Source organism: Urocampus carinirostris, chromosome 13 (assembly GCF_059441175.1).
Source record: "Urocampus carinirostris isolate Australia breed hairy pipefish chromosome 13, RoL_Ucar_1.0, whole genome shotgun sequence".
NCBI lineage: Eukaryota > Metazoa > Chordata > Actinopteri > Syngnathiformes > Syngnathidae > Urocampus > Urocampus carinirostris.
Window position 1 is genome coordinate 18640585 of NC_142361.1, and position 23607 is coordinate 18664191.

Here is a 23607-nt window from a genome sequence, read left to right on the forward strand (position 1 = left end):
ATCGAGATGCCGCTACTACATTTCACCTGTACTTTGTATGTAGGTATAAAAACTACCAACTTTAAAATGTTGTCGCTGACAGATCAAGGGCTGTAAGTTACAACGTGAGTGATGCAGGACTTTTCAACAGATAGAGGACATTGTGATACTGTCATGGTCGCCGTGGCGACCGGTCTGCTCCGCCCCCTGGGCACCAGCTGAAGCAGGTCAGCTAATTGCGTGGCTGCTATTTAAGGTTGGGTTGTGGGTATTGCGGGCGTTGGCTCATTACACCTTTTCTGTTCTGTTATGCCTTGTCCTGTTTAGTTTAAGTCGGAGGAAACCTGTACCTGACCATTCTGAGTGAAAGAATGTTTTTGTTCTGTTTTGTCCCGGAGTTTTTGGACAACTTTTATTTTGGTAAATAAAAGCTTTGATCGTACGCAATTGAGTTCTCCCTTCCTGCCTCCTGCCTCTGTTCTGGTCCGGTCACCCCTTCCACCTCGTGACAGATACATGATATGCATTTTACGATAGGCAGGATGACGCAGTAAGGCACTATATAGTAACAAAGATAGAGTTAAAAACATATATATAAAATGCATTACTGTACCTGTTACAGAGAATTGCCCATCCAAGCCATCTCCGGGCAGTGGGCAGGGGACACCCTGAACTGGTTGCCAGCCAATCGCAGGGCACACAGGGACAGACAACTCATTCGCTCATTCACACCTAGGGACAATTTGGACCGGCCAATTCACCTGAAATGCATGGTTTTTTTTGGAACGTGGGAGGAAACCGGTGTAAGAAACCCACGCAAGCACGGGGAGAACATACAAACTCCGCACAGGAAGTCTGGAGCTGGATTTGAACCCACAACAGGTTCCCATGACATGAACTGTGCCGCACAAGCGCTAACCACTGCGCCGCCGTGCTGCCATCTCGAAAACATTATACTGTCAAATAAAAAATGTGGGGGAAAAAACGCAAAATTGGTGCCAGGACTGATTTTGTAAATATTTTTGACGGTCTGCCTCGATTTTTTTATGAGAAAAGTATGCTTGGCAGAAAAAAAGTTGGGAAACCCTGACGACATTGTATGATATTGCTTATGTAAATTGTATTTTCAACCAAGATTAGAAAAGAAAATACAGTGGTGCCTCTACTTAGGTATTTCATTTGTTTTGGGAGTAACTCCGTAACCAGTACACTACGTAAGAAGATTCACATTTTGAATGTAAATATGCAAATCCGTTCCATGCCCCCCAAAGAATAGAGTGATATATTTTTTTTACTAAATTATAGAGAACATCACAACACGTAACAAATACATGATAACAATAGATTACCGCATGTTTAACATAAAACGAGAGGCTCATAAATCTTAAAGGAAATAAAGAAAATATTGATTTACCTTTTTGCCTCGCATTTCTTGAAAAACTGATCCAATGATGTCAGCTTTTACCGGCTTTTGACTATCCCTCAGAAATGCGCGAGGCATATGTGGCAATAGACTTTTTCCAGGTGATTCCTTTCCACAAATTGAAGACATAGATCGAATTTTGCTAAAATGTCTTTAATTTGGGCTAGTTGAATGATGGATGCGTCCTCCTCCCCGCTATCATGCCAGAACCCCTCCTCTGTTGTCCATGAACCGTGACCGTGACACGAAGAGCATGCTGGCAGCACACATGCGCACTAGGTTGCCAAGCAAAGTTGGTTACGTTCAAGAAAACTCCGGGAGCGGCTAATAGCAGCGCATACTGTACTGTATTTTTGACTTTGTATCCTAAAACGCTTTTGTAACTCAAGGCAATATTTTCAGGTACTTTGTAACTTTACCTTTCGCTTGTAGAGGCATTCGTAAGTAGAGGTACCACTGTACACATGAAATGGGCAGAAACGATTTAGAATCAGTTTGACAACACTCTCTTAAAATAGTGAAAACAAAAGTAAAATAAGAAAACGTTTGCCAGCAGGTTAAAAATGTATTTTTTGTAGTATTTGTGCATCAAACTGTCTTGTCGCTGATTCATTTGATTGTTTTCTTTCAAAATGAAAAAGAAATGTTAGTTCTGGTGAAGTCATTGCAACGACGCGACCAAAAACTGTCAGTTATTGTTTATTTTGCATGACAATTTCTAGAGCTTCCACAGAGCTTTGCTCATAGTTACAGATTAAAACATTTTTAAGTTAGCCAGGTAAAGGTTACACCGCAGGCAGAAGCGGCAGGTGGGCCATTGTGGGTTTCATATTAAATCAAAGACCTTAATGACTCCTCTGTGACGCAAGACCCGTCAGCAAACAAATTAAACTCATAAGTCAGCCTCCCCCGCCCCCGTGCTTGATTGTGCTTCTTAGGGGACCCGATCTGGTCTGACACGGTCCAGCCTTCGCGTCCAGGAAGAAACCGTGTGACTCACAAAGCTTCCCGCACATGTATTGATTCACAAAACACATTACACTTGCACAATCTCGTTTGACCACTTCTGCCTTTGCTTTTCACTGCTCAACTGTAAAACTCTCTCCTGTTTTTTATCAGATAATTCATTCAGGATAATTATTTTTACGAATCGGGTAAATGAGGTTACTGGATTTAGAAGTTTATCTCATATGCCACTGCTGAATCACATCAACCACAATATTTGTCACGTTTGTGTAGAATTTGCCAATGAATCAGAAGGAAATCTGGAAATTACTCATTCTTGAGGGCAGTGACTTACAGTGAGATTCGTGTCTGGTGAATCACAGTCAGATTTACAAATGTGAACTATATCTTATTCATTATTAGATTGGCAGAGCAAGACAGCAATATACAAACTTAGCTTAGAAAGAAACCCCTTTTATGTCTCGCTGTTTAATTTACAGTTTAGTGGACATTCCAAATGAGAAGAGAAGACATCGATGGATTTTGAAACTGCAAGGAGAACATGGAAGAGCTCAAACCTTAGATATTAATCCCAAACTGCTCTTAAAGCCATACCCTCAGCGCTTTTTTATCAAATCTCCTAGGTTACAAAAGCTGATCTGCCTCTCAAAGAACAGTATCATGATCGGCAAATACTGACAATGATGTAAACTGTGATTAATAGTCAAAACAACAGTGAGGTATTATAGTAAAAATAACAAACTCAGCATTCTACACGATTGTCATTGCAGGAGTCCATAATTAGTAGCAGAATATACTTATCACTTGCCTTAACTTAGTAATGAATTCATTGTGCTGCTCTTTTTGAACAAAACATCTATGGAAAAAGTGCTTGCCACAAAAAATACTGGATAGCTTGATTTGCTGTTAGCTTGCTATTGCAATCACTACCATATTTTTCGGACTATTTGCACCTAAAAATCAAAAACTTATAATGTGCGTTATAGACCAGAAATACTGTAGATAAAATCAAAAATGCATAAATAAATTTAACATTTTTGTTGTTTCCTAATATTTATGTTCAATGAAAACAGATTTTTTTTTTCTGACTTTTCTAATGCAACCCTGCTCTTACTGTAGTCTTGTTTTCATAAGCCTTATAGTCCAGTGTGCCTTATACATGGAAACATATTTTGTGAAGGGAAATTTTTGATAGTGCGCCTTATAATCAGGTGTGCCCCATGGTTAGAAAACTACGGTAAGTCTTTTCTTCAGGTCTGAGGTGTGCCCTAAATCCGAATCCTTGGTCTCACGATCGCACTCTGCCATGAGGCAAGAGAATTGCATGCCTCACTCTCCAACTGGAACACAGTCATCTGCTATATACTATTGTATTAATAATGTTCATAAATAAAATGTAAAAATTAAGCGATTTTGAAATGAAAAAAATCCAAAAATTGCGACGTAAATGAGAATGATCTTTAAGACTAAAAAGAAATATAACCATTTGATATATTTTGGATTGTATATTTCCCTGACTGCACATTACTGCTTGAGGGCCTGACTTTAACACCTTCTGTATGGTGTAAAGTACAAAAATAAATCTATACTGCAATATTGTAACTTTGTGGGCCCCTTAAAGATACATCAATCAATACAGAGGCGTCAAAATCGGTCTTGCAAGATAAAGCACACACATTTGTTGTTGGCATATAACACTTCCAGCCAGTGGCGGTTCTCGTCAACTCAAGTCATGATTATTTGTATCACAAGGAGTCTCAAAGGGCTGCACAGACCACAGATTATTGCAAACTACATACTATTTTGACACCATCTAAAACCTACACGAGTACAAGGAAAAACTCAAAAGCCTCAACATGAGGAAAATGAAGAAACCTTGAGAAGGGGACTGCACATGAGGTAATCCCCCTTCCAGGATGACCAGGCTGTGACGGATGTTGCAATAACAAATAATACACACATATTGTCAACATTAAATATTGGTCATTCCTAAGCCATAGAATAGAAGTGTGTTTTAAGCCTATATTCAAACAGTTCCACTGATTTAGTCGTGTCTCTCTACCGCTACGTAATTGAAAGATACTTTGATTTTCTATCAAAGTTATAACACAACTTGGTGATATGTCTTCTCTACATCTCCCTATTTTTGAATATATTTGGATTTTCTATAGAGGTTCTGCTGTCATGATTACCGATGTGAATCACCTGTGCCCGCTCATTTGGCGCCAAATGTCGCGGGTTCTGATTGGCTCCCTGTCACTATTTGAGCCCAGTTCTGTCAATCCCCTGTTGTCAGTCCGTCTGCAGATCTCCGTGTCCACTAGGCAAACCTTTTTCGACCCTGACTCCCAGCTGTCCCGTTTTTGCCCCCGTCTGTCTCCGGCTTCGACCCGTTTTGATCCTGACCACGTCTGCTCTCCCGTCCCGACTCACGACCCGTTTTTTTATCCTGACCACATCTGCTCTCCCGTCCTGGCTTACGACCCGTTCCTGTCCCTGACCACCTTTTTGCTCTCCTGTCCTGGCATTTTTTCTGCTCGCTACGGAAGATCCACTTCCGTGTTCGGATCACAATCCGAGTACGAGAGCGACTTGCTTCCTGCGCCCAGCAAACAGCGGATTTTGGGCGCAGCCCTTCCTCTCTCTTTCAATAAAACTTATGGTAAACGTCACGCAAGTGGGTCCTTTTTCCGTTCTGGTCTTAACATCTACACTAAATTACATGCTGAGCGAGACCACCTCCAAGCACCACCTCCTTTGGCCCAAAAAATTGGCCAGGACACATATTTAAAACGAATAAAAGAGGTAGATATATTTGTTAATTGCACAAATGGTCAACTAAAAAATATAAGTATGATATGTACAAAATATTTGTAAAAAAAAATGAATACATAATAAATACTTGTACACCATATACATAAAATTTGCAAATATTTATTAAACAATGCTCTAATAATAAATATGCGTACTCGAAAAGCCTAAAAATGGCAAATATTTATTGAAAATTCTGAAGAGAACAATTATATAAAATAATAAATTTATACAGTAAATCAGACACATTTAAAAAAAACACACTAAAGAAAGTTGTATAATGAATATAAAACAAATTAAAACCCGACCTTTCTGGCTTTCTTTGATGCAAAAGCATTGATGATATGGTCATTAGCAATCTGCTCCCCTCTTTCGTGATAAATGTTTTAATATAATTTAATAATAATTTTTTTTTTTTTGTCGTGAAAACAAACCACAGAAATCACAGGTTCGTTTATATATGTCAGGACCAGAACAGAAACAGGACCCAATTGCGCAACGTTTATCACAAGTTTTATTGAAAGAAAGACGAAGGGCTGCGCCCACGATCCGGTGTTCGCTGGACGCAGGAGGCAAGTCGCTCTCGCACACGGATTGTAATCCGAACAAGGAAGTGGATCTTCCGTAGCGAGCGATGCCGGTGTCAGGGACGGAAAAACTGGTCGGTAGCCGATACTGGGAGAGCAAAGAGTGGTCGTGGTCGGAAACGAGTTGTAAGCCGGGACGGGAAAGCAGGTCGTAGATCAAAACAGGTCGTAGCCGGAGACAAACAGGAGCAAAAATGGTACAGGCGGGGGTCAGGGTCGAAAAAGGCCTACATTGTATAAACAGAGGTTCGCAGATGGACTGACAACAGGGGATTGACAGAACTGGGTTTAAGTAGGGACAGGGAGCCAATCAGAGCCCACAGCGGTTGGTGCCAAATGAGCCGGCACAGGTGATTCACATCGGTAATCATGACAATATGCGCATATTTTGTTGTGTGTTACCAATAGCAAAAGAGGAAGGACTGTGGCATATATAGTACATAATCAACTCAATCAATTGGGGAAATGAGCACATGATTTACAGTAAAAGAGTGCTGAATTTTGCCATTGTTATTTGTAAAGATATTTTTCTAATACACTATGCCTTTAGAAAAAAGAAAACATCCTTGACAGTATCTAGAAATGGAGAAGGAAATATTCGAGTGGTTTGAAGGCCAGAGATAAAATGGATATGGAGTGTCTCAGCTAAGTGTTTTTTTTAAGCTCTCTATATCACACTAGCCAAGAAAAATGAAGGGGTCACGACTTACACAGGTTTGTGTAAACGCGTTCTCCTATTTATTTCATTATGTTGATATTTTAAAGCAGTTTTAGGGGGTCATCTTCCATACGAGTACATACGGTAATTTTCAACCAACTAGATAGTTTTGGAGTAATGTGATACTTTTGGGTGTAGGTAACCTGGAGGGTAACAGAATTACTTTTCAAATGAAGTAACTACTAGTAACTGCAACTAATTACTGTTCATCAGTAACACGCCCAACGATTTTTGTGATACATGAAATCTTGGATTTGAGTTGTAAATAAACTCGAGTGTAAAAGCAGAGATTTATGTGCCTTGGATAAAAAAGGACCATATAGTCTGTCAATTTTCGTTTATGGGTTGGGCAGAAGATTTCTCACTTGGAAAGTTTGCGTTGCAGAGGAAGACATTTTACTGCCCTTTGAAAATCGCTTGTGATGAGGTGGGGCTGTGATATACAGTGGCAGATACCTCTCCATTTAATGCTTTTTTTCTTGACAATATATTCAGTATATATAATTGTGAGGATGGGTGACCTTTAGCTGGTTTTTAACATTAACTTGCACCTGTCCCTTAAAATGTGCACGTGCTGTGAACAAAAAAACGGGTGAAAAGATTAATACTCTGTAAAGATTTTTTTTTACCTGCCTCACCCTTCTTTTAAAATGTGATGAAGTGTTTTCATCAAGTAAGAAGCCCCATAAGTCACCAAGCTCTTTGCACATGTGCGACATTGATCAACTAATGTACATTGCATCCATTCAATGAAATAGGGGGAGGAGGGGTTTCTTGCACCTTTTCTTCTCTTACTTTCTCTCCTCCACCGGCGTTTTTTAGTATGGCGTCTGGGCCCGGTGTCTGCACATTGCAGCGAATGGTCACGTCTAGTGATGGGTGCTTTGCAAACGAAAGGGCTCTACGAGACGGCTCTATGAGGTCAATGACAAGAGCTGACTCTTATCAATCAGGAGCCATTCCCCTTTGAAACTGTCTTTCTCTCTCTCTGTCTCTCTCTTTCACTTTTTTACCAATTTCTTATCTCGATTTGTCTCTATCTCCTTCTCTTTTTTTCTCCTCTCTATTCCTCTCTTGCTCTCTCTCTCTCTCCCTCTCTCTCTCTCTCCCTCTTTCCCTCTCTCTCACTCCGTCTGTCTCTCTCCCCCTATTTCTCTCTCTCTCTTTTCTCTCGCTCTCAGTCGCTATATTTATCTAACTTCCTCTTCCATTTTCATTATTGGTTATGTATTATGTAAAATCTGGGTGCCTAAAAGGACCACTATTTTCAACGAGTCCAGCCGAAAGAGCCGGTTCTCTGAAATGGCCGAAATTCCCATCACCAGTCACCTCGGGGTGGCTCGTGCATGACAAAGTCACCGAAGCCAAATGAATGCGACCATGACGCAGCCGGCTCTGAGAGGCTTCCAATTGGCGGAGCTCCACCCAGGGGGCGGGACTAGCATCTCACTCCTCTCTCCTCCCTCCTCCTCGCCCAGCGTGAGGCGGCGGGGAGGGTCGGGGAGGAAACCTTGGAGGTGGGGGGACTGCAGGGGGGGGGATGTTCGCCGAGCCGCCGCCGCCACTGTCGCTCGGTCTCTAGCTTGGTGCGTCTCGCTCCAACGGCTCCTTCGTCTGTTCTGTCTCCTCAGCCGTCTTCGCCGCCTCCTCATCCTCTCCCCGCGCCTCCTACCAGCCTTTTTCTCCTCGGTGCCGCAGCCGGCCATCCGCCGGCGTCGCCCGTCATGGCTCTCAACATTCCCGGCGTGAGCGTCATGATGTTCTTCTACCTTCTGGTGCTCGCCATCGGGGTGTGGGCCTCCTTCAAGTCCAAGCGGGAGGCCAAAAAGGTCCGCGGGGACCAGACGGAGATGGCGCTACTCGGCAACCGCGGCATCAACCTGGCGGTTGGCATCTTCACCATGACGGGTGAGTGCACGCGCTTTCCGCGGAAGGGAGCCGAGGAGTGGAGGGGCGGTGAAGCAGTGGGTTTTTTTGCAGAGTCGAATCGCGGTTCGAAAGCCGGCTCACCTCGATCCCTCGTGTGCGAACTGTTCAGAATCGGAGGGGATGCGCGAGTTAAGTGCAGCCGGTTGGAAGAATTGCGTCGTGCCGCGTACGCTGTGATCGGGCCTTCGGGATGCACAAACGCCACATTGAGCGTTGCGGGGAGCCTGATGTGCGAGTGCAATTTTCGGTATCAACGTGACGTCAATGTGCCTCAGAGCAGAATAGATTGGCCTTCGTGATGCTGCGTAAAATGTCTGCAATGTAATCAAGACAAAAGGTGATGCATTGAGGAGAAAAATGACAGAATAGGCGTGGACATTTGTAATTGTGTGGTCTAATGTCACGGTACTGGTGTTTAGGCATAAACTCAAATGTCCTCAGAAGTGCAAAGGGAGATACTGAATGGACGCTAAATAGGCCACATTGCACATCACACCCATTAAAAGTGATGCAAGCCCTGCATAGAAAGATGGATACAAAACCTGGTTGATGAAAGACAAAACTAGTGGCCAATCCATAAAACATAGCATTATAGTACAAACCCCAAACCCCCAAAAGACACCCTGGGGAGGGATGGGTGCCGCCAGGCTGCACTTGCTCAGGACACACAATTGAAAGTAATGCCCATACAAGGCTGGCAGTAAGGGATCCGAGAACGCGGTGACATGCACCCCAAGTTTTTGATTAAAAGTCTTTTTTTTTTTCACTTTTACTCATCTCTGCGTTTTTTGTATCTTTCAAGGCGACTTTGTGTTTTCTCCGTCCTCTTGCATTTGTCTTTGGTACTGTGAATGAGAAAATCGTGTGATAATAGAATAAAATGAAATAACTTTTCATGTATCATCGAGTTTTCCAGTGGTTAGGAGTCGCGTTTTTATCACCGCAATCCGGGTTAGTTTCATTCAAAGTTTTGCGATTTCGTCTGCGATATTTTTGACTAATCAATCATTAAGGCACGAATATTGTAATACACTACCGTAAAACTTCATGGATACCGTGCAACCAAACTTTCAGTTGTTATTTCATCCATCCATCCATTTTCTGCACCACTTATCCACAGTAGGGCTGAAGCCCATCCCAGTCATCTTTGAACGGTAGGCAGGGGACACCTGGAACTGGATGCCAGCCAGTCGCAGGGCACAGTTATTTTTTAAATAAAAAGAAAATGTACGTTGTGAAGGTATTGGTATATAATATTATATATAGAAAATGTGAAAATTCAATTCATCTGTTTGAATCAATCAACGATCCCTCGTTTCAAACGAATCAACTGAAAGACACTGCTATCTTTTCGGAAATTCAAATAAACCTAAGCTATGACCGATTTGTCCAATCATGTTCAAAATCTGGTTCTCTTGAAAGGAGAATCAACAAAAACAGGCGTTTTAAAGTGCTTCAATTTAACAGCATTTGTTTGGCATTGGTGGGGACATAGCACATTTTTCAAGTGATCACATTATATTGGTGAGGACACGTCCCCTTCGTCTATGCCAAATCTATGCCCTTGCTTCAATTAACCAAGATGCATTTCAAATGTCCTAGTGGGCTTTTCCTGTGATATTTGTTGTCACCTGCTCTCGCACAAACTGGATAGTTAAGAGAGTTTCCCTTAGCATCCGAGTCAGCACTTTTGACAAAGGGAAGGAAGGAAGGGTAAAAACAAAATTCCGAGCTGAGCACATTTCTGAGGGGTGAAAAGAAAATACCAGAATTGGCTTTCCCTTCAAAATTGATCCAAAGACAAGACAAAAACTGACTGCAAGAGATTAAAAAAAAAAACTGGAATTTCTCACAAGCCCTTTAACTCGACTACATGCGATAAGAAACTCCCTTCTTATATGTAGGGCTGAAGTCGACAAAACACAATCGAGAAAAACCTTGAACAAGACCGTCTACATTTTGCTAGAAGGCATATACAGCACATGGATAAAACTGCATTAAAGTAAAGACAGAGGGCTTGTTTTTTTCCAGTTAAGAGTTAAAGTCTCAATCTCATGTCTCAATTTGGATAATGGCCACAAGACTGTTTTAGAAGAGTATGCAAACTTTTACAACTTGCCCTCTCCAAATTACGCTTTGATATGCTGGTCAAACTAACATCTTTTGTTTTACAACCCTATTAACTGGACAGGATTCTGTAGACTTTGGATGTTGTATTTAGCTGCTTTTGCTACATTTTGGGAAAATCAATCAAAACACTAAATGTAGGTTTCTTGCGCAATCCATATGTCACCTTCCATATGTAAGGGCATATGAAAAGGGATTAGAATTCCCAAAACATCAGGACAGATGTGTCAATAACATTAAATACAACTCTTCTAAGGTACAGATAGCGGTCTAAATGTGACGCACGTACCCCACAAGTACAGTACATTGCGAACTAAATAAAAATATGCTTCGTTAGAGGAAACCCGGCTTCAAGATGGTCCAGCAGATGGGGACAGATGATTTCAGATTTTGATATCCCATGAAAAGGATTCCGTTTACAGCAAAGTCGTGTTGTGTGTCCGAGTGTTGACACCGGAGATCAAAGATCAACGGCCATTTTTACATTCCGCCATCGTTTCGTCTAGCAACATTGATGCCAATCCTAAAATTAGCCAGAAAAATTGGCCAAGTGGAAGGTTAAAGAGAATTTCGCCTCTGTCAGCATGCCGGCGCCTCTGCTGGTCGCCGCTCCCTTCTGAACTTGCTTGAATGAACGGCCTTTTATTGTCATTTTACAAGTATAAAAACATGAGAGGGCTACCCCTCATAGTGCAATTAAGACCAATTGAAAAGTTAGACACATGCAAAAAGATTTTTAAAATAAATAAACAGTACATTAATGATGTAAGATAAATATGTGCAAATTCCCAGGGGCGCTTGTACATAACATTTTGCACGCGAACGAAGGTTTCTCGCTCGGTTGGTTGTGATGCACCTGTAGCACCTTCCAGAGGGTAGCAAGTCAGTTGATGATGTTTTGGACTTTGCTATGGCACCAAGAGGAGTAGATGTCCATTAGGGAGGGGAGAGGGCAGGCAATAATTCACTGTGCTGCTTTCACTGTCCTCTGCAGTCTCCCTCTGTACGCCTCAGTGCAGCTCCCGTGCCAGACGAACACCCACTTATGTATGCAGGCTCTCGATTGGCTTTGGCCCCTTTTGGCTTCCGGACGCCGTCAATCCATCGACCCTGCTTCACACCATGCTTGCTGAAATCACGCACACACTTACAAACGCATTCACACATTCAAACACGATCAAACACACAAACACACTCTGGGTCATGCATTGGTATTGAATGTGGTGCAAAAATGACTCACTAGAGCAGGGGTCACAAATATTTTTGAAGCTGGGAGCTCCCTTTTTTATGACTGATTAGTGTGAAGGGCTATTAGATGTGCATTTCTAAAAAAAAGCAACTGATGTTATCACTATCTTATTATTATGTTATTAATAGGGTGTAATTGTCAAAAGAAGGAATAAAATAGGCTCAGACAACCACTTATATTTCAAGGTGCAGCAGAGCACTGAGTAATTTACATTTATAGGTCAAAGGCTAATTCTAAAAAATAATTTCGGAAGATGAGGTTTTTAAAAATGCTGATCATGTCAATGAGATCTCATGCCAATTTGAAAATTAAATGTCCTAGAAATTCGTATTGACCCATTACCGTCGAGCTATTTTTGGAACAGGTCTGCAAGCTAATCAGGTGGTCATTAAGGGCTACATGGTGCCCACGGGCAGCACATTGGTGACCCATGCACTAGACCAGGGGTGTCAAAGTCAAACGGATGGAAGGGCTAAATAAATAATTACTGTTAGCAATCTGAGAGCCAGACTGACAGAATGTTGAAAAATGTTAAAATAATGCATATATTCTGGTGAACCTTTTGAAAATCTAGGAAAAATATTACCATAATGTCACATAAATAAAGCATAGCTCTGACAGTAATCCTCAAATTTCAACAGGCACAGAAAAAAACATTACCTTTACAGTATATAAATATCCATAATACATGAACGTTTAATGAAAGAAGCCAGGATTATTCAGTCATCATAAGTAGCCTATATTTTATGTTTTAGGAAAAATGTGCTTAAAATAGTTCAAAGAAAAAAAATGTTATTTTCTGTCATTCACTAAACTACAATATGTCACGTCCAGAACAGGGTAGACCGAATCGCGTAACGTTTCTCACAAGTTTATTGAGATAGAGAGAGGAAGGGCAGCGCCCGTTATCCGGTGCTAGCTGGACGCGGGAAGCAAGTCGCTCTCGCAATTGGATCGTGATCTGAACACGGAAGTGGATCTTCCGTAGCGTGAGATGACGGTGTCAGCGACAGAAAAACAGGGACAGGAGAGCAAAAACGTGGTCGGGATCAAAAACAGGTTGTCAGCCGGGACGGGAGAGCAGACGTGGTCGGGATCAAAAATGTGTCGTAAGCCGGGACAGCAGACATGGTCGAGATCAAAAACAGGTCGTAGCCGGATACAAACGGGAAGGTCAGGAACAGACAGGTGGAAAAAAGCAAAGACGGGACAGGCAGGAGTCAGGGTCAAAAAGGCTTGCCTTGTATCAACAGAGGTTCACAGACGGACTGACAACCGGAGAGTGACAGGACTGGGTTTAAAATGGACAGGGAGCCAATCAGATAGCCCGCAGCGGCTGACGCCAAATGAGCGGGCACAGGTGATTCAAATTGGTAATCATGACACAATGACATAAATGGCAAGTACATTGTAAAGACATGCATCCATTTAAACGTTTCCTGGTTTATGACATAAAAATGAATCAATATAACTCCAGGGGCTAAAAGAAAACCTTCTCTGAAACCACATGTTGCCCGCCGGGCTTGACTTTGACACATGTGCACCAGAGGATCCTATTTATTACAACGCAAATGATTAGAAAACATTCGTTTATTGTGCTGGATTTAGTGTGCCTTCAAAATTGGATACAAATCCAACGGATTTGGTAGTGGCTTCCGAGTTTATTTGTTGAGATTAATTTTATTTTAACATGCTGTGTTAAAATGTGAAATTTTTAACCTTGTATATTGTTGATGTTGAGTTGAAAAGTCATTGAAAGGCAAACTTTGGTAATTCAAATTCCTATTTGTCCAAATCTATTTAGTGATTCCACATGTGTTTTTTTTTTTTATACAAATGAGTCAAGTCTTTTATATGTATTTTTTCCTTTGGTTTTTGCTATATACAATTTTAACTTAGCATTTTCACAGATTATTCTTGTCCGAGGTACAGAGTTTGTGACATACTGGTGGACTGCATTTGGGATAAGAAGAAGACACACAAGCTACAAATGTTCGATTAAAGTAACTGCTGGTGCTCGTTTTGGTCACTAAAATTCACCCCTTGGACCATTTTATACATTCATTCATTTTCCAGCTGCTTGTCCTCACTAAAATCGTGGGTGTGCTGGAGCCCATCCCAGTTGATTATGGGCAGTGGGCAGGGGACACCCTGGATTGGTTACCAGCCAATGCCAGGACACACAGAGACAGACAACCATTCACTCACACTCATTCCTAGAGACAATTTTGACCCGCCAATTGACCTGCCATGCATGTTGATACAGGGGAGGAAACCGGAGTGCCTGGCACAAACCCACTCAGGCAAACTGAGAACATGCAAATTCCTCACAGGGAGGATCGTAGCTGGAATCAAACCCAGGAACTCTGAACTTTGAGGTACAAGTGCTAACCAGTAAAGCACCATATTATATCAATGAGCTCCAAAAGATATCACTTTACGCTTTCCCGAGATAATGGAATTTAATTTCGTTCAATAGGAAAATTAATAGAGGGCAATGAAAGAATAATGTCACGATAGACAATGGTATGGGGAATTTGCACTGCAGAGGAAACAAAATCAATTTTCAGGAGCATCTTGACCACCTGCAGAAAAATTAAAAAATATTTGTCTGCGGCTTCAGCTCAAAAATGGTCCAGTTTGGACCTGACGGATATCACTCATAAAGAGGCAACAAAAATTGGTTGCCATTAATCTGATCTGAAAATAAACCTATTATCAATTGAAACCTTTTGACTAATTATTCACTATAAAGTCAACTTCCTCTTTAGAGCGATCAGGCCTAACCTCGACCATGTGTTTAATTGACACATTTTAAAATGCCTTCAAGATAAGATTTACAATAAAACGTTTTGATTCACTTGAAACCTGATTAACATTAAATACATTTTTCCGCGGGAGTCGTTTTCCGAAAGGACGCCAGACATTCATAATCTGCAAGGTAGAAACCTTTGTTTTTTATATAAAATACTCCACTATACATTGGGACCAATAAATAAACCCTATAAATGGGCTCAAGTATTTATTTGAAAAATTAAAGTACTGTACTTTATTTTTCTTTTTTTTCTTTTACAAATAACTTTGTCAGAACCCACAAAGAGGGAGGACCCAGACGCGTAACGTTTTCTCACAAGCTTTAGTTTGCGGGAATGGGGCAGTCATGCGCGTGAACACAAACGCCAGGGATGCGACGATTGCTGGGCGGAAGAAGTGAGATGGAGAAGTCAGAGGAAGACGAGATCGAGGCCGGACAGAACAGATGGGATCGATACAGCACACACGGGTAGATACCGGACGGGACCGATGGGATCAATACCGGATACTGGAGCAAAATACCGGACAGGAGGAGACAGACGGGGTCGATAACGAATACTGGAGACTGGTGCAAGATACCGGACAGGACGAGACAGGCGGGATCAATAACGGATACTGGAGATGGGGCAAGATACTGGACAGGATGAGACAGACGGGGTCAATACTGGATACTGGAGACAGGTGCAAGATACCGGGTAGGAGGAGACAGACGAGATCTATATTGGATACTGGAGACTGGCAGGATCGATATCGGATACTGGAGATTGGAGCATGATACCGGACAGGACGAGACAGGCGGGATCGATACTGGATACTGGATACACGAGCAGGATACCGGACGGACTCAAAACAAAAGTCTTCCAAGTGCAGAGTTTCTTTGACCGACTGACAAGGAGTGAATGAGAGCACTGAGTTTAAATAGGAGGGAAGCCAATCAGGCAACGAGCCAGAGCTGGCGCCAAACGGGCGGGGCCAAGTGAGGGCAATGGGTAACCGTGACAAACTTTAACTTTAAAAAATTATCTTGCTACTATATTGCACTACCTTAAGTCTACTTTTTTACTTCATTTTGTCGTCATGTGGACGTTATTGGGGAAAAGAAAAATGTGATGTGAAAATGCTTTTCCTTTTAGCTTGTTGAGAAGTGCAACTTTGTGGGCGATAGAAAGAATTTTCCTCCGGCTATTTCTGCTTTTGTTGGTCCGGAGTGTATTATTGTCATGATGGGTTTGAGAGAAACTCGACGTTGAAAAGGATCTGCATGTACATAATAGGTAGGTCTGTCAAGCTGTTTTGCGTATGTGTACAACTGAGACTGTAGTGTTAGAGACACACAGGCAAACACAGGCAGAACAGGGGCGGGTGACTGTTTAGCCAATTAGAATACAGAGCACAATGCACGACAAAAATCTGTGATTTATCGAAACTGCAAAAATTAAACCGCGATACAGCGAGGGATTACTGTACATTAATTTTTTGGGGTTGAGAAAAATCCCACTTTTTGGATATAAACCTTTAATTGTCAATTATAGAACGGACATGTCCTGTATTTGCACTAATGTGACCTCAAACATTTTCCAAAACAGGGAAATATGTTCCTGCTGAGTGTAAGACTAAAACTAACGACCGTTTGCATAGTCAACTACTCACCGACCATTGAATTAGTGGGTTAAATCATCGGCATTAGCTCAGAGGGTAGAGTGCTCGTCTTGTGATCAAAAGGTCGCAGGTTCGATTCCCTCTGTGTTATATGTCGAAGTGATATAAAACCTGATGCCCCCCGATGACACTGCTATCGGGTAGTAAGTGTGTAAAAGGGAAAACTGTAAAGCACATTGTAAAGTGTTTTGGGAGGTCTTCATTGACTTGAAAAGCGCTATATGAATGCAGATCATTTACATAATAAGTAAATCTTTCTTAGATTTAGCATGATGTTGATTTAATTATTCGACGAATCATAATAAACACGGATAAAAATGGTACGAGGAAAATAACAAATTTCATTGAACACAATATAGTGAAGATTCGTACAAATATTGAATAAAAATGCCCCATCTAGAACCAATGACCCACAATGCTCGGTCAGTAGACATTTATCGAAAAATACATATTTAGGGATGGGAAAACAAATAATAAAGTAAAAAACAAGTCCAAGTTTGTTGTACCTGTAAACAAAGAACAGGCCAATTAGCAGCAGTGGACCAAATATGATGTGTGTTTGTGAAGTACATTCAGTGGTCAACCGCAAAGTCTGTCCTAGTTTTCAACAGTTCAAAATAAAAAGGTTTTAACAAGTACATTTTGTCGTTTGTTACTTTTTAAAAACTGAGGTTTGTTTTTTGTACTGCACGCATTTAATCTTGAATACGTTTGTCAGGCACAGCCTTGCATAGCGCTAAATTTCTCTTTTATAGTCAAGTCAAGTCAAATCATGTTTGTTTGTATAGCCCCTAATCACAAAGAGTCTCAAAGGGCTGCACAGACCACAGATTATTGCAAACCAAAGACTACCTGATCTCAAACCTACATGAGGGCAAATAATACACAGATACACATATATTGTCAACACAGCAATATATACGCATGTAATATGTACAATGCATGTCATCGAAATCGTAATAGCTTGAATGATTCTTGAATCTTATCAAGGTGACTCAGACTCTGTTTCGGTCAACTGTCTGACGAGCTATACAAATGTTCGTGCGTCACCAAGGTACTGCCATAATATGCACGGTATGCTTTGCAGACTTTTCAAATACTGTACTCTTTTTGTTGGCTGCATCCAGTCCAAAATATTCCTCAACGTAAATTTTGCGTACTTGATGTTGACACCATCATTTCTGTGTGTTACCGCTCAAGACCGTGAGATGTGTCTGGTGACAATAGTTGACAATGGAATTCATTGTCAACTATTTCTATTATTGACTAACGGTTGCAGCCCTATCTGGATGGAACTGTCCCATTCCCCTAAAGTTTACTTTGGAGAAATTAGCTTCCTCTGTTGTTTCAAGTATCCACTTGAGCTTGCCTGTGTTTTGTGTCCACAGCCACGTGGGTCGGTGGTGGGTTCATCGTTGGCACGGCGGAGGCAGTCTATAACCCGTCAATGGGGCTCATCTGGGCCGTCATGCCCGTCACCGCCACCATGTGCTTCATCTTCGGTAAGTTCCTTTTTAGGACAGTCCGTCTCGGCCTGGCGCCTCCCGTTCGTGCCCGCCTTTTATCGTGAAAAATAAAAACACCACCCCTAACCTCTAAAACAAAAAAAACTCTAAACTGGCGAGGTCCAAACAAGGAGCGTCTCCTCGTGCCTTCACAACAGGAGGATTTGAGTCCGTAAGGACACTTAAGTCGTCCTGGCATTGGAGTCCAAATAGGGTTTAGGAGGTCTCAGGCTGACCCTTGCCGGGTTCAGACGTATCAAAGTGGGCCGGCAAAGTCTGGCTGTGAGAAACATGTGATCACAACAATAACAAGAGCAACATTTGGCCTAGTGCTTGGCAAGTGGACAAGCCAAAATCCGCGTTGTCCTCTAGCATGTGAATGTGTGCAACTGGAATTTTCCACATATGTCAACTCATTGTCTGGATTGGGAAACGTTGGCATTTTGGATTCTTAAACATCGAATGAACAATATAACAAGATCGAAGACAAAAACACTATAGAACTGTCGACATGGTAACGCTTTTTTATTATAAAGAAATGTACACAAAGCCACGTGAAGCCTGCTGGCTGGCAGAGTTATGTGTGTGACGACCTTCAAGTGCTCCACTGATAGCCTACAAGGTCGTACTGGGAATCTCTTAAAGAGACAGCGTACCGGGACTGCTTCACTGCCAATCGTGACTTAATATGAGGCCATTTGCTTAAAAAAGTTCTGGGGCAACTTCATTACGTACACATTTTAATGAGAGAGCTTCTACCTTTGGAAACATAAAGATATTCTCTTCAATTTAGCTGATGACTTTTTATGTCTTTGCAATTACTTACTAGCTATTAATAAAAAAATGGAGTGGCTTTGACATTTCAAAAGTGCTCTGTCAGTAATCAATCGTTTCGCGGCTCTTGATATTTGTTGGACCCAATTTTCATGTGTAGTTTCAAACTTTAAAAGATAAACTGAACTTAATTTATGATCCACTGCAAGGCTTTCTATGTGTGTGACATTGGACTACTTCCTTTGCGTTGCATCATTTATTATCAGGAACTTCTTATCCGCATTTTTTAACATCTTGGTTATGAGACTACCAGCAAAACGGTAGCAAAAAACACATCCGAGCTACTTGTGGCATCGATACAAAACTTCATCTTGACTTGAATAAGGGACAATATTATATTGTTGTAGACCATGGGGTGTCCAACATAGTGCCTGCGGACACCAGGTAGTTCTGAAAACAGCTCACTAATGAAGCGATTTTGTGGCAAATTTGATTTCTAACAGACCAGATGCTTTAGTGGTTGACATGACTTCTAATAATTGCAAATTAGCAATAAGATAGTAAACATAACACAACATAGAGATAACATACGTTGTTATTTTAGAAATGTCTATCAAAATGGTAGCTCTTTGTGCCAATCAGTAACAAAAAGTAGGTCTCAGCTCCAAAAGGGTTAGTGACCCCCGGTCTAGACTCTGTAACATTGGTGAGCAAACCTTTTCAATCGGGGGTTAAAATGTCGGTAGAGGGGCCTGTCCAGGAAGAAATGTAATTTTATATTTGTTTATAAATGGATTACGGTCTTCATATTGGTTTGGAAATTCACAGAAATACAGCTAAATTACATATTAAGTCCCTGTTTTTAAGCACTACATTTGATAATAAGATGTTAACATATTTCAATATCTTGATAAATAAAATGAAACATGATTAAAAAAACAGGTAAAGAAAAATGTAGCCAATTATATGAATGTTGGCATTGAGCACAGTACCATTTATTGCTTCATGAAAAAAATATTTTGATCGAGGAGGCAAGAATAATGGGAGACTGGGGACAAGAAACCCAAACATTTATTAGTTGTACTTTATGTACAAATATAAATGTCATTATATTTTTACAATTTTATTTTGGCAGAACAGATTAAAAAGCCTGACGAGTTGCCTGTGGATGTTGCTTGTCGAGAACATTTGGAAAAAGCCACACAAATAATGTGTTATTAAGAATATGAACTGTAATGAAATGTATTTCATCTTTTACACTGAACAGAATGTTTTGGTCTTTGTTTCTTCAGATTAGCACCAAAGACGATTCAACGTAAAAAAGATAGGACATTGCATCCCTCCAAAAAAAGCAACTAAGAAATCAATCCTTTTCTACATTTTTTCTTGCAATGTATTGAATTAAATTGAAGTGTCTTTATTGTCATTGATTTTAACGTTGTGAATCACTGTGTGCACAAAAAATGGGCATGTCACTCCAAGGTAAACAAATAATAAAGACTAAAAGAAATCATAGACAGTCAGGAAAAAAAAATCAAAAATGTTTTTGTTACTTATTAGTGCAAAAGGCCCCCTACTACTTTAAAATGCTTTTCTAAAATAAAAATGTATCATGTTACTACTATGTTGTTACCATGTTATTACCAGGTTAATTATTGGTCGACGGCACCTCAGCTGTCTTTAGGGGGCAACCTGTTGCCCGCGGGCATCACGTTAGAGATCGCTGCACCATGTTAACATTATAGTGTTACTATGTTATTACCAATTTAATTATTGGAAGTAAGGTTAAATAGACTCGGCAAACCACTAAATTAACAATTTTACTCAAAAATCGCAATGACTGAGCACAGTCAAGCTATTTTCAGATCAGGTTCGCGGGCACGTCAGCTGCCCCTAGGGGGAACCATATTAGAGACCCAGGGCATGAAGAGTGTTGTAAGTTATAGTAATAGTTCAATTAAAAAGAATACCACATTGTAACAACAGTGCAACAAAAAGAAGTCCGATAGCATTTAGCAACAAAACCCTACAAATAAGTCGCAAGGTACTGTATATATTTTCACAGACTAATGCTGGACAGATGGACGTATGATGAAATGAGCGCAGGAAATATACCGGCAGTCTGGCTAGCGTGACCGCGGTTGAGACGGGATTAAAAAAAAAACTTGAGCGGACCATTTGCGAGATGACGTAAGTGCACCGTGATGACGGGTTCCGTAAGGTCAGGTACTGGACGTGGAGATTAGCAGACATTCCTTGGGCACATGAAAGTCTCATGATTGATCCTCTTACTCTTGATCAACGCACACTTTCTCGCAACGTCTGTGAGCTTTTGTGTAAACTCTGTTACGCAACATGTCCGGTTACTATTAGAGACCGTCTGAGAAGTAAATAGTACTTGCTCTCACATATAATACACTGTCGCACATGCACAATTATACTCTCATACAGAGTCAAACCCATGCACAATCGCTACTACACTCTCTCATACTCTACTATACTCTAACACACATATTAAACTCCCATCCACACACCACTATGCTTTCACACGCATACTACTATACTCTAACTCACATACTACTATACTCCCACACTACTAAAAACTCTCTCACACACTCTCATAATCTCTCTCTCTCTCTCTCTCTCTCTCTCTCTCTCTCTCTCTCTCTCTCTCTCTCTCTCTCTCTCTCTCTCTCTCTCTTCTCTCTCTTTCTCTCTCTCTTTCCCTCTCTCTCACGCACACACACACAAGCACACACACACACACGCACCACTATACTCTCACACATACTACTGTACTCCCAGAGTACTAGAAAGTCTCTGAAACACTATTATAATATATATATATATATATATATATATATATATATATATATATATATATATATATATTTCTCTCTCTCTCTCTCTCTCTCTCTCTCTCTCTCTCTCTCTCTCACACACACACACTACTATACTCTCACGCATACTACTATAGACTATCACACACAGTAGTATTCTCTCTCAAACATGCTATAATTCTTTCCAACACACAAATTGCTATTACACTATGGGTTTTTCACTCCCCGAGTATTGATCATTTCACCTATCAGTGTTTTTTTTTTTTACTTTGGGTACTTTTGGTAACCATGGCGATGCACACTGATCGGTGGGTACTTGTACAGTTCGACGTCAAAACGTCAAACTGGAGTTGCTCCCAGTATGTAGTATGTGTGAGAGAGTATAGTAGTAGATTTAAGAGAGTACCGGTAACTTAGTACGTGTGTGACAGCATAGTAGTGTGTGTATGAGGGTATAATAATATGTGTGAGAGAGTTTAGTAGTGTATCTATGAGAACATAGTCAAATGTCAAAGAGAGTATAGTTTTGTGTGCATGAGAGAATGGTGGTATGTGTGAGTGAGTATCATAATGCGTAATGAGAGTGTAATGGTATGTGTGAGCAAGTGTAGTGTTTAATGAGAGTATAGGAGTATTTAAGAGAGTATAGTTGTGTTTGCGCATGGTATATATCTGTATCTGTACGACAGTACAGTTGTGCATGTGTGAGAGTATGAGGTTACATGTGAGAGCAAGTATGATTTACTTCTCAAAGGGTCTCTCATAGTTTACTGTCTGCCGGCTGTGACTGAGCTAAGTCACGCAGTAGTACACGTTCCCCGACATACAAGTCTGTTGTATTTGTTCCGTTGGACTGAACTGATTTGACGACAAACAGCAGTCAGCAAACCATGACAGAGTCTTCAAAACAAGTGTGTGAACGGTTTCATGTCACTCTCCAAGGAAATGTATCACTAGATTGTAGACAAGGAAGATGAGAAAAAGACAAAGGTGAAAAATGAGATTGTACATTTTGTAGGAGGAGCTACACAGCCGATTGTCAAAACATTGAATTGATAAGGTTTTTTACGGTTTAGTGCATGTTCGTACATGTATAGGGCCCCTCTAAGGTGTTGAATTATAATCGTCATTATCTTTTCCAGCTAGAACACCAATGACCCGGCGACAGTTATTGCTTTGGCCATCTCGTGCACTCAGACTGATAACTTTGTTTTACAAACACCTGCTAGATACATGATCTTGAATATTTCTCTTAAGCTATAAGTCAAGACAAGTTATATTCACCTGTATAGCCCTTTATCACCAAATGTCTTAAAGGACTGCACAGGATTACAATTACACTATCCCCTGATCTCAAACCAACATGCGGGCAAGGAAAAACTCAAAACCTCAACACAATAAAAATAAGAAACCTTAATAAAGGGGCCTTCCAAGTGGTAATCCCCCTTCCAGGATGACCAAGGTTCAATAGATTTAGCAAGTGATTTATTTAAGTATAAATATGCTTTTTGTACTGGAATGGAGGCAGTATACTTGAAGTTTTTATTTTTTTAAACATTACATTTTATAAACTTCACACACGTATACTGAAGTGTGCTTGCCTTTTACTAAAAAGTATACAAATAAATCCAAGATATACTCAAAGGGAGGGAGTGTAATATTTGACCCCTAGAACGTCACAGAAAATTTCTGCTAAAAGCACAAGCAAAAATACAAACTACAGAGACTCAAGGTGACCAAAACGCGTCATTTTGCTTCTCATTTTTTTGCCCAAACTTTTTTGGGTGCCTCTAGCAGTAAATTGGCAAATAAAAATGTGAGCCTCCCTTTATGGAAGGCTCATGTTATGTGAAATGAATGCTAATTTCTCGACCTTCAATTATATAAAAATGCACGTTTATGTGATATTTCATGTTTTTCTACTGATAATTTTAAATCAATAATGCTTTTTTTTAATGAAATGAAGATTTTTACGACCAGGAGAGACTATTTAATACATACTGTCCCTTTAAGGTATACCTTTACTGATTTCAGCATATTCTGACAATCAGTTACTACACATTCATCCTTTTTTATGAGATCAAGGGAGTTTTTGTAGAGTGCTTGCCATTCAACTGTTCAATGGTTCAATCCGAGAGTATGTCATTACAAAGCTAACATTGGTAAAATGGCGGCGCCCTCTGTTGGCTGCGGCTGCATCGGCTCGCTACAACGGGTCAGGTGTAT

The 23607-nt window shown here is 40.8% G+C and overlaps 1 protein-coding gene across 1 annotated transcript in view; it reads left to right on the forward strand.

Annotated features, from left to right (window-relative positions):
- The first annotated feature begins 8041 nt into the window (after window positions 1-8041).
- LOC148353927 (high affinity choline transporter 1-like) overlaps window positions 8042-23607 on the forward strand; it is a 30826-nt gene continuing 15260 nt past the window's right edge. The window contains exons 1-2 of the mRNA XM_088351116.1: window positions 8042-8392; window positions 17651-17764. Coding sequence (XP_088207242.1) covers window positions 8209-8392; window positions 17651-17764 — 298 coding nt within the window. The 5' untranslated portion in view covers window positions 8042-8208. The remainder of the gene's footprint in view (window positions 8393-17650; window positions 17765-23607) is intronic.